Here is a 19,417-nt window from a genome sequence, read left to right as displayed (position 1 = left end):
CCAGCGAACAGGAAGAGTGGAGATAATGAACAAAGACATGGTGTTTGTGTTCAATATTCATAAAACACTGGTTAGGTCTTAGCTGAAGTACTGCAGCCCATTCTGGACATCTCAATTCAGGAGAAGGTGAGGACTGCAGATGCTGGAGAATCAGTGTCAAAAGGTGTGATGCTGGAAAAGCACAGCCAGTCAGGCAGCATCCGAGGAGCAGGAGAGTTGATGTCTCAAGCATAAGTCTTTCATCTGGAAAGCCCTTCATCAGCACATCCCATGTGAAGAGCTTATGCTCAAAACGTCGACTCTCCTGCTCCTCGGCTGTGCTTTTCCAGCACCACACTTTTTGATCTCAATTTGGGAGCACTGTATGTGTTTTAAATTCCCAAGGATGGTATCACGGATAAAAGAGAAGAAATGAGAATGTAGAGAGATGAGGAAAAACTGGCATTGTTATCCTTCAGGCAAAATGGAAGATGGGGGTGTTCCAAATCTGAAGGCTTATTAATCAGCTAAAAATGAAAACCTCTCTCCAGTGGGAGAAGCTTACCCCTAGCCTAACTCTCCAAGACCCATCTAACTATCACCCCATGTATGTAGGTTTGCTCGCTGAGCTGGAAATTTCATTTTCAGAAGTTTCGTCACCACACTAGATAGCATCTTCAGTGTTAAAGCCGGAGGCTCACTGAAGACGTTACCTAGTATGGTGATGAAATGTTTGAAAATGAACCTTCCGGCTCAGCGAGCAAACCTACATCCAGAACCTCAACCTGAGCTACAAATCTTCTCAAAACTCACTACTATCACCCCACATTTGCTGACCCAGAGCAGTCTCATTTATGGATTCTGGGAAGGAGGTAGAAGTAGGTTGTTTTGGGCTTAATGGTCTACTTCTACTCCTATATCATAGAGTCATAGAGATGGACAGCATGGAAACAGACCCTTCGGTCGAACTTGTCCATGCCGACCAGATATCCCAACCCAATCTAGTCCCACCAGCCAGCGCCCGGCCCATATCCCTCCAAACCCTTCCTATCCATATACCCATCCAGAATCTCATCAATAAACACAGTGGCTACAAGAGCAGGTCAGAGGTTGGGAATACTGCAGTGAGTAACTCACCTCCTGACTCCCCAAAGTCTGTCCATCATCTACAAGGCACAAGTCTGGAGGGTGATGCAATAGAGTCAGAGAGATGTACAGCATGGAAACAGACCCTTCGGTCCAACCCATCCAGGCCGACCAGATATCCCAACTCAATGTAGTCCCACCTGCCAGCGCCCGGCCCATATCCCTCCAAAGCTTTCCTATTCATATACCCATCCAGATGCCTTTTAAATGTTGCAATTGTACCAGCCTCCACCACTTCCTCTGGCAGCTCATTCCATACACATATCACCCTCTGCATGAAAAAGTTGTCCCTTAGGTCTCTTTTATATCTTTCCCCTCTCACCCTAAACCTATGCCCTCTAGGTCTGGACTCCCCAGGGAAAAGACTTTGTCTATTTAACCTAACCATGCCCCTCATAATTTTGTAAACCTCTATAAGGTCACTCTTCAGCCTCCGACGCTCCAGGGAAAACAGCCCCAGCCTGTTCAGCCTCTCCCCGTATCTCAAATCCTCCAACCCTGGCAACATCCTTGCAAATCTTTTCTGAACCCTTTCAAAATTCACAACATCTTTCCAATAGGAAGGAGACCAGAATTGCACGCAATATTCCAACAGTGGTTTAACCAATGATCTTATTGTCTTAGCCAGATAACGTAGAGGAAAGTCTCCAAAAGAAATGACAATGACGGTTCTGGATGCTGTGTCTTGAAATGTGCTACATTCATTCATTCATTTCTACATAGAGTGCTCAGACTACTTATTTCCCATCCTGCTTAGAGAAATGATCGCAATGCACTCACCTGGTGTGAGATTAAGAACATATACATCAAGAAAAATTGTAACGGGGAAATTCCTATTAACAGTCTCTTTGCAAAATTGTTCTATATGCTTCTTGCTCCTCTGAGGACAACCAATAGACATACCAGCCCGCTGTACATACATACAAGTAGATAAAATAGCAGTAGGAAGAGTCAATAAAATATGGAGCTGGAGAAAGCACAGCAGGTCAAGCAGCATCGGAGGAAAATGATCTAATGAAGGGTCCTACCTGAAACGTCGACTCTCCAGCTCCTCTGATGTGCTTTTTCCAGCTCCAAGTTTTATTGACTCTGATTTTCCAGTATCTGCAGCCCTCACTTTTTCCAAGCAGTAGGAATAGGCCATTCAGCCCCTTCATCCTGCTCTGCTATTCGATAAGATCATGGCAGATTTGTTTGCATTGGAATTCCATATTTCCATCTACCCTCAATAATCTTTGATTCCCCTACCTAACAAGAATCCATCTACCTCAGCCTTAAAAACATTCAGTGATCCACCTCCTGAAGCAGAGAATTCCAATGTCGCACAAACCTCTGAGATAACAAAAAATATCCTCATCTCTTTCCAAAAGGGCAAGCTCTAATTTTCAAGCAGTATTAACTAGTTCTGGACTCAAGAGACGAATTGTCCTTCCACATACAACTTGTCAACACCATTCTGGATCTTATACACCTCAATAAAGACACCTTTCACTCTTCTAAACTCCAACCTTTCCTCAAAAGACAACCCATGATTCCAGGCATCAATCTTGTAAACTTCCTCTAATTCATTTTTATCCTTCCTTAAACCTCTTAATATTCAGAACGCAGTCCTTGTCATTTCTAATCTGTAATGGATATCTGATTGTACTTACTTCCTCCACTATGCACAATCAATTTGTTATGAAGGCCATATACATTTAGTTTGGTCATTTTGTTGTCTTTGTAACATACAGTATTGACTATTGGGGCACTCAGGATCTTCCTCTCTATCCCTACCTGCCACTCCCTGACCTTCATTTACCACATCATTATTTTGCTCTCCTGCCTCAAATCTACTTCTTGAAATGCTACATCTAACTAAGCTTGATTCCTCAGCATCACTGTTTAGTTTAAAGCCCTTCTGTGATCATGTGGCTTGCGAGAACACCAGGCCCAGCATGGTTCATGTGTAGACCATCCAATGGTTTGGATCCTACTTTCCTTAGTACAGGCACCAGTAACTTACAAACCATGAGCCACACCAGTCTTTGAGCTGTGCACTCATTTCTCGAATTTTATTCACTCAATGGCATTTTCCAGAGGTTATTGCATTTGAGATTCTACATTTTAATTCAGTATCAAACGTCTCATACTCTGTCAGCAGAGCCTCATTCCTAGTTCTGCGTGTGATGTTAGTACCTAACTGGACCATGTCCACTAGATCCACCCCGGCCCAATCCAAGAACCTCTCCAGTCCAAAGCAGATGTCACTAACCCTGCCTCCAGGCAGGCATCACCTCTCTGTCTCTCTCTCTCTGTGCTAGCGGCAACACTCCTCATTATACTCTCCCTACTACCATTACATTCAGAATCACAGGAGATTAATGGCATGTAAGGAGGGAATTCTCTTTGTTCTCCATGGCTTCCAGTACAACACTGCTACAGTCAGCAATCGGTTATTCAGTTAAATTATTGAATGATTCGATTGCAGTTTTAGCACTCACCTCCCCCCCCCCAGCCGCCCCAGATTATATTAATTAGGTAAAAATAAGGGCTGCAGATGCTGCAAACCAGAGTCCAGATTATAATGGTGCTGGAAAAGCACAACAGGTCAGGCAGCATTCGAGGGCTCTTCCAGCACCATTACAATCCAGATTATATTAACCACAAACTGCAGTTCAGCATCCCTCCAGTCACAGCGCTGTCTCCACCTTTGCCTCTCCACATTTAACAAAAACGACACACAACATCAGGTTATAATCCAAAAGGTTCATTTATTTGAAATTACAAGCTTTCGGAATGCTGCTCTTTCATCAGTTAGCTAGTGGGGAGGATCATAGAACACAAAATTTAAAGTAAAAGATCAAAGTGTTATACAACTGATATGATGTGTTGAACAAACTTAGATTACATAAGAACTAAGAGCAAGTGTAGGCTATTTGGCCCTTTGAGCCTGCCCTGCCACTCAATAAGATCATGGCTGAGCTTTTTGTGGACTGCTGTTAAGTCTTTTAAGCACTTAGAATGGGAATGATTGATTAATATGTAAATCCCAGGATTTTTTTCAAGTCACAGCTCTGAGAATAACTTAGGGTTTCTGTAAGTATAAATAAAACATCTCAACTCAGACAATGCATTAAAAGTGTGAAATTAGAGTCTCTCTATATCCCAAACTTGAGTTAGAATGGTTCTGTTTCCAAAGTGGGAAATTATAAAATGTCACATTGACTAACTGCGTACAGATTGTGTGTATTTTGAACAAAATAGATTTATGAGTGTGTGAGACAGTGATTACATCAGCCACCAGCTGCAGTTCAGCCTCCCTCCAGTGGTAGCGCTGTCTCTCCCGGTCGCCCACCTTAGATTACATCAGCCACCAGCTGTAGTTCAGCCTCCCTCCAGTGGTAGCGCTGTCTCCCCCTTCCCCTTCTCGGATTACATCGTTAAAAATCACACAACACCAGGTTATAGTCCAACAGGTTTAATTGGAAGCAATAGATTTCGGAGCGCTGCTCTTTCATCCTTCGCCACCACCTGATGAAGGAGCAAAGCTTCGAAAGCTACTGCTTCCAATTAAACCTGTTGGACCACAACCTGGTGTTGGGTGATTTTTAACTTTGCACACACCCGGTCCAACACCAGCATCTCCAAATCGGATGACATCAACCACCAACTGCACTTTAGCCTCCCTCCAGCGGTGGCGCTGTCTCCCTCTTTCCCGTTCTCAAATTACATCAGCCACCAGCTGCAGTTTAGTCTCCCTCCAGCGGTAGCGCTGTCTCTCCCGGTTCCCCCACCTTAGATTACATCAGCCACCAGCTTCAGTTCAGTCTCTTTCCAGCGGTAGCGCTGTATCTCCCGATCCCCCACCTTAGATTACATCAGCCACCAGTTGCAGTTCAGCCTCCCTCCAGCGCTAGCGCTGTCTCTCCCGGTCCCCCACCTTAGATTACATCAGCCACCAGTTGCAGTTCAGCCTCCCTCCAGCGCTAGCGCTGTCTCTCCCGGTCCCCCACCTTAGATTAGATCAGCCACCAGCTGCAGTTCAGTCTCTTTCCAGCAGTAGCGCTGTATCTCTCGATTTCCCCCACCTTAGATTAGATCAGCCACCAGTTGCAGTTCAGCCTCCCTCCAGCGGTAGCGCTGTCTCTCCCGGTCCCCTTCCTTAAATTAGATCAGCCACCAGTTGCAGTTCAGCCTCCCTCCAGCGGTAGCGCTGTCTCTCCCGGTCGCCCACCTTAGATTACATTAGCCACCATCTGTAGTTCAGTCTCTTTCCAGCGGTAGCGCTGTCTCTCCCGGTCCCCTTAGATTAGATCAGCCACCAGTTGCAGTTCAGCCTCCCTCCAGCGGTAGCGCTGTCTCTCCCGGTCCCCTTCCTTAGATTAGATCAGCCACCAGTTGCAGTTCAGTCTCTTTCCAGCGGTAGCGCTGTCTCTCCCGGTCCCCTTCCTTAGATTAGATTAGCCACCAGTTGCAGTTCAGCCTCCCTCCAGCGGTAGCGCTGTCTCTCCCGGTCGCCCACCTTAGATTACATCAGCCACCAGCTGTAGTTCAGCCTCCCTCCAGCGGTAGCGCTGTCTCTCCCGCTCCCTTCTGCCTCCTCTCATGCTCTGCCGCTTGGCCGCCCGGAGCGGGTCAATCGTTGCTGCCGCGGCCGGGTCGCTGTCGCTGTCCCCCGGGGCGTGGTGCTGCACTCGGTCGGTGTGCGTGTCAGCGCCGGGTCTCCAGAAGCAGAAGCCGCTGTGGCAGCGCGTGTCCCGCGTGATGGAGGGAGACGCGGGCCGTGGGGAGCAGGTTCTGGCGCCGCTCAGGCTGGCGGTGCGGGAGCAGGTAGGAGGGGCCCGGCCTGGGGAATAGGGGCATGGGGCTGGGGGCTGGGGAATGGGAATGGGAATGGTGAATGGGAATGGGGGCTGGGGGATGGGGAATGGGAATGGGGGCTGGGGGATGGGGAATGGGAATGGGGGCTGGGGGATGGGGAATGGGAATGGGAATGGGGAATGGGAATGGGGAATGGTGAATGGGGCCTGGGGAATAGGGGCATGAGGCTGGGGGCTGGGGAATGGTGACTGGGGGCTGGGGAATAGGGGCATGAGGCTGGGAATGGGGGCTGGGGAATGGTGAATGGGGACTGGAGGCTGGGAATGGGGACTGGGGAATGGTGAATGGGAATGGGGATGCTTCTGAGAGAGGGCTTGGGTGTGGGGGATGGGGTCTGGGTCTGGGGCTGGGACTGGGACTGGGACACTGCTGCCTGGGACAGGGACAGAATAAGCCTCACTGTGGAGGGGTCTGATATTTCATCAGATGTGGGGAACGCGGGTTAGGTAAATCAGGGAAATCTCTGCCTGTATCTGGTCTTGTGTGCAGTTCTGGAATCCACATTCTGGGAGGGAAGTGATAACACTGGAGAGGGTGCAGAGATGATTTACCAGAATGTTGCCTGGGGCTGGAGAGCTTCAGTTATGAAGAGAGCTTGGACAGTCTGGGGTTGTTTTCCTTGGAGCAGAGGAAGTTGAGAGGGTTCACAATTGAGATGTGTAAACTCGAAGGGTATAGACCAGGCAGGCAGGAAGAGACTTTTTTCCCTTGGTGAAGAGTTCACTGATTAGGTGGCATTGATTTAAGATCAGGGACGGAATATGTAGAGAGGTTGTAATGCAAGATGTTTCAGGCAGAGCCTGGTGGGAATCTGGAACTCTGCATATGACGTTGGTAGAGGCAGAAATCCTCATAGCATTTAGATGTACACTTGTGATGCCAAGGCATACAAGGCTTAAAGACCAAGTGCTGGAAAATGGGATTAGAATAGTTAGGTGGTTACTAACAGCAAAAACCAATGCCTAAAGGGCCTTTTTCGGTGCTTTAGAGTTCCACAGTTGACTCTATTAGCTGATGGTGGAAGAATTAGGGAACAGAAATGGAAGATTCTGTGCAAGAGATGCAGTGAGACTGTGTGAGGGACAAACGTTTTGTGCAGTGAGTTCACTTGTCTAGACAGATAGGATGCTCTCAGTTTCTAAACTCAATCCGAAAGATGACAATTCTGACAATACTTCCCTGGGACATTAAATATCTGGAGTGGGGCTCAAACCCTTAATCAACTGATTCTGAGCAGGAGTGTACTGCTTGCAGTGCCTGTGGACCCATCCATTGTAAAATTGTCCTAATATTTGCTAATCAGCCTGTTCAGAGATGTTGGTGCACTGGAACAGGTGGGACCTTAATCCAAGAATTTGGGTCAGAGGTAGGAACACTGCCACCACACCACAAGCACTCTAAGCTTGACCTCTCAATATAAAGCATCTCTGCTATTTGTTTGAGGTGAAATTGTTTTGCGTTCCTTATAAATGTTGGCTCTGGTTCAGCAAGTTCTGTTATTTTTAATGTACAAAGGTTTGGGGAAAAAAAATCTAATGCTGTTGGTACTAATGATTTCCATATAGCTTTCAGCCAAACCATGTTGCTGTGTTTGAGAGAATGTTTGGAACCAATGGATTAAGCTGACTGTGAAAGTGTAACACTTCGTGATGAGCTGAGTGATGATGTCTGACCAAGTGCTGGTCTTCACTCCCACATTTGAAGTGAAGGATGTTTTTATTTCTGTCGAGATGGCAGTTGCACCACCCTGTGCTCCTTCATAACTGCTCAGAAGAGAGTGAATGTAGTTGCTTATGTGACCAGCCACGTGTGTTTTTCACAGCAGTGTGGAATCCCAGCAGACCCTGCTTGCTGCAGTTTCAGTTTGCAGATTCTTCCCTCCCCCTGCCACGTTCCCCTCCTTCAGCAGTGAACTGCTGCAGAACCCTGCCCAGTGATTATCTGATTTTGGTTTCTTACTGCGTTCCCTGTTCAGCGATTTCCCCCTCAATTGCTGCCTGGTTCTACATTTTCAGTCATGTGCTTTCTGTTCTTCTCCTTTCAAGCTGCAACATCTTTTGGAGAGATTTTTAAGTTTAAACAAAAGGAACAGCAAGCAACACTTATGCAGTGTTTCCCACAACCCCTTGAAGCATATTACAGCCAGTGTAGTACTATTGAGATGTAATCACGGTTGTAATGGAGGAAAGCACTGTGTGCACTGCAAGTTCCCAGAAATTATAATGTGGCAATGACCAGTTTTTTTTTTGGTAATGCAGTCTAATGTTGGCTGCTCTCCCAGTTATAAGATGCTCTGCAGAAATTCGTTAGGGATCCTTGGACAGCACCTTCCAACCCTCCAAAGGGTGAGAGGTTTTTGGGAGCACCACCCTCTGCAAGTTCTCCTCCAAGCCACTCACCATCCTGACTTGGAGCTACTTTGGCATTCTTTCATTGTTACTGGGTCAAAATCCTGTGACTCTCTTCTTAATAACACCATAGGTGTCCATATACCACAGTGACTGCAGTGGTATCAGAGGGCTGCTTGCCACCATCATCTTCAATTAGAGATAGGGAATAAATGCTGATCTGGCCAATGTCACCCTCATTCTCTGAATAAATTTTACAAACTTGCCAAATTGCAATGTATGAGGTTAGACCATAAGAGAGAGGAACAGGGGTAGGCCATTTGGCCCCTGTGAGCCTGCTTTACAATTCAGTCGGATCATGGCTGCTCCAGTACTCCTCATGTTCACTTTCCGGCCCTTTCTCCCTAACCCTTGATTCCCTGACTGAGCAAGAATCTATATGTCTCAGTCTTAAATATACACAAGGACTCTGCCTCCATAGCCCTCTGTGGCAAGTTCCAAAAACGTTGAAGTCTCAGTGAAGAAATTCCTCCTCATCTCGGTCTTAAAGTGGTGTCCCTTTATTCTGAGATGATACCCTTTAGCCCTAGACACTCTCATGAGGGAAGTCATGATATAGAGTTGCTGGTGTTAGACTGGGGTGTTAAAAAATACAACACCAGGTTATAGTCCAACAGGTTTATTTGGAAGCACTAGCTTTCGGAGCGCTGCTCCTTCATCATGTGGTTGTCTAAGCAGAGATGGAAGTTCTTTTTCAGGTTGGCAATGTGTAACCACTATGACTCCACTGGGGTCCGTGCTGGATCACAACTGTTTACAACACACATGAATGACTTGGACAATGGAAGCAAATCTACTGCAACTAAATTTACAGAAAGCATAAAAATAGGTGCAAAATCAAGTTGCGAGATGGATATTAACAGTTTAGAGTAAACTGATAGATTATGTGAGTGGGCAAAAGTTGGCAAATGAACTATAATGTGGGAAAATGTGAAGTTTGTTTTTGAAGTGAGAACAAAAGAACAGAATATTGTTCTAATGGAGAGAAAGTGCAGAAAGCTGCAACACAAAGGCACTGTAACATCATGTCTCTGTGCTCCCAGTTAGGATGCACTGTAACATCATGTCTCTGTGCTGTCAGTCAGAATGCACTGTAACATCATGTCTCTGTGCTCCCAGTTAGCATGCACTGTAACATCATGTCTCTGTGCTGTCAGTCAGAATGCACTGTAACATCATGTCTCTGTGCTCCCAGTTAGGATGCACTGTAACATCATGTCTCTGTGCTCCCAGTTAGGATGCACTGTAACATCATGTCTCTGTGCTCCCAGTTAGGATGCACTGTAACATCATGTCTCTGTGCTCCCAGTTAGGATGCACTGTAACATCATGTCTCTGTGCTCCCAGTTAGCATGCACTGTAACATCATGTCTCTGTGCTGTCAGTCAGAATGCACTGTAACATCATGTCTCTGTGCTCCCAGTTAGCATGCACTGTAACATCATGTCTCTGTGCTGTCAGTCAGAATGCACTGTAACATCATGTCTCTGTGCTCCCAGTTAGGATGCACTGTAACATCATGTCTCTGTGCTCCCAGTTAGGATGCACTGTAACATCATGTCTCTGTGCTCCCAGTTAGGATGCACTGTAACATCATGTCTCTGTGCTCCCAGTTAGGATGCACTGTAACATCATGTCTCTGTGCTGTCAGTCAGAATGCACTGTAACATCATGTCTCTGTGCTGTCAGTCAGAATGCACTGTAACATCATGTCTCTGTGCTGTCAGTCAGAATGCACTGTAACATCATGTCTCTGTGCTCCCAGTTAGGATGCACTGTAACATCATGTCTCTGTGCTGTCAGTCAGAATGCACTGTAACATCATGTCTCTGTGCTGTCAGTCAGAATGCACTGTAACATCATGTCTCTGTGCTCCCAGTTAGGATGCACTGTAACATCATGTCTCTGTGCTGTCAGTCAGAATGCACTGTAACATCATGTCTCTGTGCTCCCAGTCAGAATGCACTGTAACATCATGTCTCTGTGCTGTCAGTCAGAATGCACTGTAACATCATGTCTCTGTGCTCCCAGTTAGGATGCACTGTAACATCATGTCTCTGTGCTTCCGGTTAGCATGCACTGTAACATCATGTCTCTCTGCTCCTATTCAGAATGCACTGTAACATCATGTCTCTCTGCTCCCAGTTAGCATGCACTGTAACATCATGTCTCTGTGCTCCCAGTTAGGATGCACTGTAACATCATGTCTCTGTGCTTCCGGTTAGCATGCACTGTAACATCATGTCTCTGTGCTCCCAGTTAGGATGCACTGTAACATCATGTCTTTGTGCTCTCAGTTAGAATGCACTGTAACATCATGTCTCTGTGCTGTCAGTCAGAATGCACTGTAACATCATGTCTCTGTGCTCCCAGTTAGGATGCACTGTAACATCATGTCTCTGTGCTCCCAGTTAGGATGCACTGTAACATCATGTCTCTGTGCTTCCGGTTAGCATGCACTGTAACATCATGTCTCTGTGCTCCCAGTTAGGATGCACTGTAACATCATGTCTTTGTGCTCTCAGTTAGAATGCACTGTAACATCATGTCTCTGTGCTGTCAGTCAGAATGCACTGTAACATCATGTCTCTGTGCTCCCAGTTAGGATGCACTGTAACATCATGTCTTTGTGCTCCCAGTCAGAATGCACTGTAACATCATGTCTCTGTGCTCCCAGTTAGCATGCACTGTAACATCATGTCTCTGTGCTCCCAGTTAGGATGCACTGTAACATCATGTCTCTGTGCTCCCAGTTAGGATGCACTGTAACATCATGTCTCTGTGCTCCCAGTTAGCATGCACTGTAACATCATGTCTCTGTGCTCCCAGTTAGCATGCACTGTAACATCATGTCTCTGTGCTCCCAGTTAGAATGCACTGTAACATCATGTCTCTGTGCTCCCAGTTAGCATGCACTGTAACATCATGTCTCTGTGCTCCCAGTTAGGATGCACTGTAACATCATGTCTCTGTGCTCCCAGTTAGGATGCACTGTAACATCATGTCTCTGTGCTCCCAGTTAGCATGCACTGTAACATCATGTCTCTGTGCTCCCAGTTAGCATGCACTGTAACATCATGTCTCTGTGCTCCCAGTTAGGATGCACTGTAACATCATGTCTCTGTGCTCCCAGTTAGGATGGACTGTAACATCATGTCTCTGTGCTCCCAGTTAGGATGCACTGTAACATCATGTCTCTGTGCTCCCAGTTAGGATGCACTGTAACATCATGTCTCTGTGCTCCCAGTTAGACTGCACTGTAACATCATGTCTCTGTGCTCCCAGTTAGAATGGACTGTAACATCATGTCTCTGTGCTCCCAGTTAGGATGCACTGTAACATCATGTCTCTGTGCTCCCAGTTAGACTGCACTGTAACATCATGTCTCTGTGCTCCCAGTTAGAATGGACTGTAACATCATGTCTCTGTGCTCCCAGTTAGGATGCACTGTAACATCATGTCTCTGTGCTCCCAGTTAGACTGCACTGTAACATCATGTCTCTGTGCTCCCAGTTAGAATGGACTGTAACATCATGTCTCTGTGCTCCCAGTTAGAATGCACTGTAACATCATGTCTTTGTGCTCTCAGTTAGAATGCACTGTAACATCATGTCTCTGTGCTCCCAGTTAGAATGCACTGTAACATCATGTCTCTGTGCTCCCAGTTAGCATGCACTGTAACATCATGTCTCTGTGCTCCCAGTTAGGATGCACTGTAACATCATGTCTCTGTGCTCCCAGTTAGCATGCACTGTAACATCATGTCTCTGTGCTCCCAGTTAGCATGCACTGTAACATCATGTCTCTGTGCTCCCAGTTAGCATGCACTGTAACATCATGTCTCTGTGCTCCCAGTTAGGATGCACTGTAACATCATGTCTCTGTGCTCCCAGTTAGGATGGACTGTAACATCATGTCTCTGTGCTCCCAGTTAGGATGCACTGTAACATCATGTCTCTGTGCTCCCAGTTAGGATGCACTGTAACATCATGTCTCTGTGCTCCCAGTTAGAATGGACTGTAACATCATGTCTCTGTGCTCCCAGTTAGGATGCACTGTAACATCATGTCTCTGTGCTCCCAGTTAGACTGCACTGTAACATCATGTCTCTGTGCTCCCAGTTAGAATGGACTGTAACATCATGTCTCTGTGCTCCCAGTTAGGATGCACTGTAACATCATGTCTCTGTGCTCCCGGTTAGGATGCACTGTAACATCATGTCTCTGTGCTCCCAGTTAGGATGGACTGTAACATCATGTCTCTGTGCTCCCGGTTAGGATGCACTGTAACATCATGTCTCTGTGCTCCCAGTTAGGATGGACTGTAACATCATGTCTCTGTGCTCCCAGTTAGGATGCACTGTAACATCATGTCTCTGTGCTCCCAGTTAGCATGCACTGTAACATCATGTCTCTGTGCTCCCAGTTAGGATGCACTGTAACATCATGTCTCTGTGCTCCCAGTTAGGATGCACTGTAACATCATGTCTCTGTGCTCCCAGTTAGCATGCACTGTAACATCATGTCTCTGTGCTCCCAGTTAGGATGCACTGGAACATCATGTCTCTGTGCTCCCAGTTAAGATGCATTGTAATAACTTGTCTCTCTGCTCCTATTCAGAATGCACTGTTACATCATATCTCTGTGCTTCCAGTTGGGATGCGCTGTAACATCATATCTCTGTGCTCCCAGTTAGGATGCACTGTAACATAATGTCTCTGTGCTCTCAGTTAGGATGCACTGTAACATCATGTCTCTGTGCTCCCAGTTGGGATATACTGTAGTATCAAGTCCTTTCTGTTAAGTATTTACAATGTACTGATATGGTATGCCATTATGGTGTGCTGAAGGATAATCATCTATGTTCACCATTTGGATATTAAACACTCTGAACAGCAGCCTTGCCTGAAGGTCACTGGTACGTACCTGCACTGTATCAGGTATAAAGAGAAACTTGAAGGAAATTCATGTGATGTCTACATTGTGCATGTGACCTTGAAGCTCCTTGTCCCACTCTTCTGTCCAATTGTTCTCGTTTCCTATCTGTGCCCTGTGTACTTTAGACCTTGAGAATGACTTGCCCATTTCTTGTGTATATGATGGCTGAATGTATGTGTGGAGCTGTAGTTTAAACCAAGACTCTATCTAATCTTTTGGGTGTATGTAACAGATTGCACAGCACAGAAGTGCAGGAGAGTTCTCCTTGGTTCCTGGCCAGGATTTAATCCTTAACAGCCATTGCTAAAGCGCTTTATTTTATTGATCTTTCTCATTCTGCTATCTGTGGGAGCTTGCTATGTGCAAATTGACTGTTAAAGTTTCTGCGTTGTGACATATCAGAAATGAAAGTATTGAATTTAGCTGTCAAAACCTTTGCAATAGCCTGAGACTGTAAAAGGTGCTGCAGAAATACAGCTGTCTTTTTATGGATAAAAACAGGCAGGTTTTCAGGATGCAGTAAAAATACAGCTTTTTGAAAATTCACATATAGGATGGAGTTATCATTGGCTCGGCCAGCATTTATTGCCCATCCGTAATTACCCCGTGGGCAGTTAAGAGCCAACCACATTGCTGTGGGTCTGGAGTCACATGAGGCCAGACTGGGTAAGAATGGTAGCTTTCTTCCCTGAAGGACATTAGTGAATTAGATGAGTTTTTCTGACATTTGATAACCGGTATCGTGATCATCGTTAGATCCTTAACTCCATGTTTTTTTTATATTCACATTCCATCATCTGCTGTGATGGGATTGATTTCTGGTCTCCAGAGTATTGCCTATACCTCTGGCCTCCAGAATATTGCCTGGATCTCTGGATTAATAGTCTGGCAATAATCCCACTCTGCCATCGCCCCCTTGTTTTACTGTTACAGGGCTTCACATTGCTGGAGAGAGTAATTCATCATGTCATCTGATTCACATCATAGATTGGGCTCAGCAGTGACACAGGCCATTCAGCCCATTATACAGGTGCTGCTCTTCTGAAGGGGCAGTTAACCTACTGCTACTGACCTGCCTTCTCCCCAAAGACTTGTTAAGAAATTTTTCCTAAGATAATAATTTAATTCTCATAGGAAGTTTCAATTGACTGCCTCCATTGCACACTCAGTGCACTCTAGATCCTCATCACAACTCCCAGTGCTTCCAAACTTTGTATCACCATGTGTTTGGAAATTGTGTCGAGGCACAAGGGTCTGAGTCATTACATGTTTATCATAAATAACAAGGGTCCCAACATTGGCTCCTGGATAGCTCCATTATAAATCTTCTTTCAGCCTGGAAAAACATCCATTCATTGTACTCTGGTTTCTGTTACTCAATCAATTTCTTATTCATTTTGTTATTGTCCTTTTTATTCCAGGAGCTCAGACTTTCTGTAAAATCTGTTGTGGGGTATTGTATCCAGTGTCTTCTGTAAACCTTTCTATAGCACATCCTCAGGATTGACCTCATCAACCCTCTCTGTTCAAATGCCAATAAATTGGGTTGGTTAACTTTATGCTGGAATTTCTCGATCAATCCAGATTTGTCCAAATGACTGTTGGTTTTTGTCCCAGTTATTGTTTCTAAGCCTTTTCCTCTAACAGAATTTAAAATGACTGCCCTATATTTGCTGGGTTTATCTTTACATTTTCTTTAAAACAAGGTGGGTAACATTTGCAGTTCTCCAGTCCTTTGGCACACCCTGATTCGAAAGATGAATGCACAGTTATGGCAGTGTCTCTGGGTTACTTAGTGTCACTTCTCTTGGTTGCGTCTTATCTGGTCCTGGTATCTTATAAACTTTTAAGTGCAGGCATCCTATCCAATACCTCCTCTATTTTTATTTTAAATCTTTCAAGTGTTTAAACCATCTCCTCTGTCTCTTATGCCCTGGGCAGCATTTTCTTGCTTGGTAAAGGCAGATGCGATGTATTCGTTCAATACCACTCTTGTGTTTTGATCCCTCACTCCTCCTGCAAATCTTTGCCATTTATCTGTGCCACCTCCACGTATATCCCCTTGACCTCAGGTCTCCCCTGGTATATTGTTCTAAGTCTAGTCTGTACCTTGTCTTTTCTCAGAACCAAGTCATACAATAAAATGATCATTGTTCCCTTACTGATCTCCTTGGTCCATTTCATTCCCTCGCTGTTGCTGGGTCAAAATCCCAGAACTCCCTAACTACAGCAATTCAAGGAGGCCCTCATTCAGGGGAATTAGGGATGGGCAATGAATGAATTTGAACAGATAGATTGAAAAGAACACTGGAGCTGTACCTGAGGTACTTGCAATTTTCAGTCTCAGCTGGCTGTATAAAGTGATAATGTGGAGGTGACGGTGTTGGACTAGACTGGAGTGGATAAGGTCAGAAGAAGTCACATGACACCAGGTTATAATCCAACAGGTCTATTTGAAATCACAAGGTTTTGGAGCGCTGCCCTGTCTTCACCTGACGAAGGAACAATGCTCTGAAAGCTTGTATTTCAAATAAACCCGGTGCCGTGTGACTTTTAACTTTGTATAAAGTGACATCATTTCTCCAGTTGTGTTGCTGAAATCGACACTGGTCTGACATGTTCTCACTCACTCTCTGTTGTTCCTTTCCAGGGTGAACTTGTTCGGAAACTTAAAGCAGAGAATTTTCCACAGGTGGATGTCGATAAAGCTGTGGCCGAGCTTAAAGCTCGGAAAAGGATCCTGGAGGCTAAGGTACAAGCTACGATCTCTCCAGAACTAGAGGGCAAGGGTTTTGGGTGAGAGGGGAAAGATATAAAAGAGACCTAAGGGGCAACTTTTTCACACAGAGGGTGGTACGTGTATGGAATGAGCTGCCAGAGGAAGTGTTGGAGGCTGGTACAATTGCAACATTTAAGAGGCATTTGGATGAGTATCTGAATAGGAAGGGTTTGGTGGGATATGGGCCGGGTGCTGGCAGGTGGGACTAGATTGGGTTGGAATATCTGGTCGGCATGGACGGTCAGACCGAAGACTCTGTTTCCGTTCTGTACATCTCTATGACTCTCTGACTCATTGGCTATAAATTTATTATAGCATTGGTTCTGTTCTTACCTTTCCAGCAACAGCCAGAAGAAATTTTGTAATGAATCTTTCCCATCATGCTGTCCTTCACTCTCTCGTATCTTATTTAATTGCAACTTCAGTAACTTCATCTGAACGCACTGCATACTGATGCCATCTAGCCCTGTCTCTCCATCCCAACTCTTGATCTCTTCTTTGCCTCTGCTGCATCTCCATTCTATCTTTGTCTCTTCCCATCCTGAATAAGAAAGGAGAGCAGGAGTGGCCATTTGGCCCATTGAACCTGCTACACCATTCAGTAATCTTACTGTGACCGTAATTCCACTTTCCTGTCTGTCCCCATAACCCCGGCTCCCTCACGGATCAGAAATCTGTTTAACTCCGCCTTGAGCATTTTCAATGACCCAGCCTCCATTATTGTTGGGGAGGAGAATTCAAAAGATCTATGACCCTCTGAGAGAAGAAATTGTTCCTTACCTGCATCTTAAGTGGGACACCCTTCAAGATGTGCTGTTTAATTCTAGATTTCCTCAAAGGGGGAAACATCCTCTCATCTATCCTGAGAAGTGCCCTCAAAATCTATGTTTCAATAAGATTACTCCTCGTTCTTCTGAACTCCAATGAGTAATCACACAACCTGCTCAGTTTTTCCTCATAAGGCAAAAATGTTTATCTCTGGAGTCAGCTTAGTAAAGTTTCTCTGAACTGCCTCCAATGTAAGTATTAAAATGGAGACCAACGCTTTAGATGGATGAATTGCAGGCACATGGTAGCTCAGTGGTTAGCACTGATGCCTCACAGGGACCCGGGTTCAATTCCAGCCTCGGGCGACTTCTGTGTGGAGTTTGCAGATTCTCCCCGTGCATTTCCTTCGGGTGCTCCGGTTTTCTCCCACAATCCAGAGATGTGCAGCTTAGGTGAATTGGTTATGTCTGATTGTCCATAATGCAAGGTGCATTAGTCAGAGGGAAATGGGTCTGGGTGGGTTACTCTTCGGAGGGTCGGTGTGGACTTGTTGGGCCAAAGGGCCTGTTTCCACACTGTAGGGAATCTAATCTAATCTAAAAATTAAATATTGGGAAAAATATAGCAACTATCATCCATCTCCACTATAAATTCCATTTCCACTTGTACACTGTTCCTTGGCCACTATCTCCGTCTGACCAGCAACATCTGTCTATGATGACGAGATCTAATCCTGAATCAAGCTACTGATTGAATATTTGCTCTATCAGCAAGGCCACCTACATCCACCTTGACAACATTGTGTCCTCACTACTACCTCAGCTCCTCTGTGCTTCTGTCATTTCCCTACTCGGTTATAGACCTTGCGCTCCCTGTAACTTCAGCTCATCTAAAACTCCTCACTCTATGTCTCGTTCACCCATCATATCACTTCGTGTTCACTGACCGACATTGTCTCCCAGTTGAACGGTGGCTTAGAATTTTAGAATTCTGGTCAGAATGTGCAAACCCTCCAGTGCCTTGCCTGTCCTCTCTCCTGAATCGCCTTCAACTCTCAGATCTCTGCATTCTTCCAGTTCTGGCCTTGTGCGTCTTCCACTTTATTCCCCTCAACAGTGGCAGTTAGAACTTTAGGCCCATGCATCATAAGCTGTGGAGTTCCTTTCCAAAATCTCTGCATCTCTATTCTCCTTCGAGAAACTCTGAATCCTGTGTCATTGATGGAACCTTTTGTCACCTATTAACTCCATTGACTTTGGTTTTGTCTTAGAGCCTGTGGACATGTCTGAGTGTTTCACCCTGCATGAGTCCGAGAGAAACGTATTGCAATCTCAGGAATTGTTTTGCTTCACGTAGAAATCATTTTCCTGTGTATCCTTCTCCCCACAGGAGCTGGCTCTGCAGCCAAAGGATGACCTAGTTGACCGAACAAAAATGGAGGATACCCTAAAGAGGAGGTTTTTCTATGATCAGGCTTTTGCGATATATGGAGGTAGGAGGAGGACCAGTCCCTGAATATGTGGTCATTTGTATTAAAGTATATAATTAGTAGAGAGTCAGACACCAGCTGGTGTATAAGATCTACCTCTGTCTATGGTGATGAGAGATGCCCCTCTTCCATCATCAGTTTGCTGCCACACAGTTGCCTGGGGAATAAAGTTCTCTCAAGGGCAGCAGACACATAGGAACACCACCACTTGCAAGTTTCCCTCCACGCCTCCCCATTATCCTGACTTGGAGCAATAACTCTATTCCTTTGTTACTGCTGGGTCAACTCCTGGAACTCCCTCTCTAAGAGCATTGTGGGTGTCCTATTTCCCAAAGGCTGCAGCTCCACCACCTTCTCAAAGGCACTGACAACCCATGAACAGAGCAGAAGTGATTGAGGAAGGCAAGGAAATATGTAGAAGTGAAGCAGCAATTTAGCTGAGTACAGTTCTGCTTTAATGTTGGTTGGTATCAGAATTGTGTCTGCTCGTTACTTATCCCCAGCAGCTTTGGCTGTATGAAGAAATTGATGAAGGAGTACCAGCTTCCTTTCTTAGAGGGGTGTTAATGGACCAGTTTGATTCATCCTTTTAGCGACCTCCTTGGTCCTGACCCAGGCTTTAACAAATGAGCTTTTAATATTTCAGTTTCAACACGACACAGTGGAATCGAAGTTGGGAGTACTGGTAGCTGATTCTAAAAAATAATATCCTGGGGTGCAGGCATCTTTGGCAGGCTAGTCTTTTTTTTTCCCCATATCCCTAATTGTCTTGATATAATGGAGCAGGTTGCCTTTGAAGGGGAGTTGAGACTCATCCATATTGTGGGTCATTTTCCTTCTTTTATGAAGGATGTAACTGAACAAGTTTTGTTTTTAACAGGAGCTTGAAACAACTTTACCACTTTTATTGAGACTCTAGCTCCAGATGTTTTGAAGAATGGAATTAAAATTCCCAAATTTTTGCTGTAGAGTTTGAACTTCCGTTCTCTGGATTATTAATGCAAGACTCTGGTCCAGTAATGTGATCACTAAACAGCTGTATTTGTCC

The 19,417-nt window shown here is 45.3% G+C and overlaps 1 protein-coding gene across 1 annotated transcript in view; it reads left to right on the top strand.

The window, feature by feature from the left end:
- The first annotated feature begins 5,697 nt into the window (after positions 1–5,697).
- The window catches only part of gars1 (glycyl-tRNA synthetase 1), a 38,509-nt gene continuing 24,789 nt past the window's right edge, over positions 5,698–19,417 (top strand). The window contains exons 1-3 of the mRNA XM_060825653.1: positions 5,698–5,937; positions 15,984–16,085; positions 18,270–18,372. Of these exons, the coding sequence (XP_060681636.1) occupies positions 5,713–5,937; positions 15,984–16,085; positions 18,270–18,372 (430 nt within the window). The 5' untranslated portion in view covers positions 5,698–5,712. The remainder of the gene's footprint in view (positions 5,938–15,983; positions 16,086–18,269; positions 18,373–19,417) is intronic.

This window comes from Hemiscyllium ocellatum, chromosome 5 (assembly GCF_020745735.1).
Source record: "Hemiscyllium ocellatum isolate sHemOce1 chromosome 5, sHemOce1.pat.X.cur, whole genome shotgun sequence".
Lineage (NCBI taxonomy): Eukaryota > Metazoa > Chordata > Chondrichthyes > Orectolobiformes > Hemiscylliidae > Hemiscyllium > Hemiscyllium ocellatum.
This window is presented reverse-complemented; position numbering and strand designations above follow the sequence as displayed.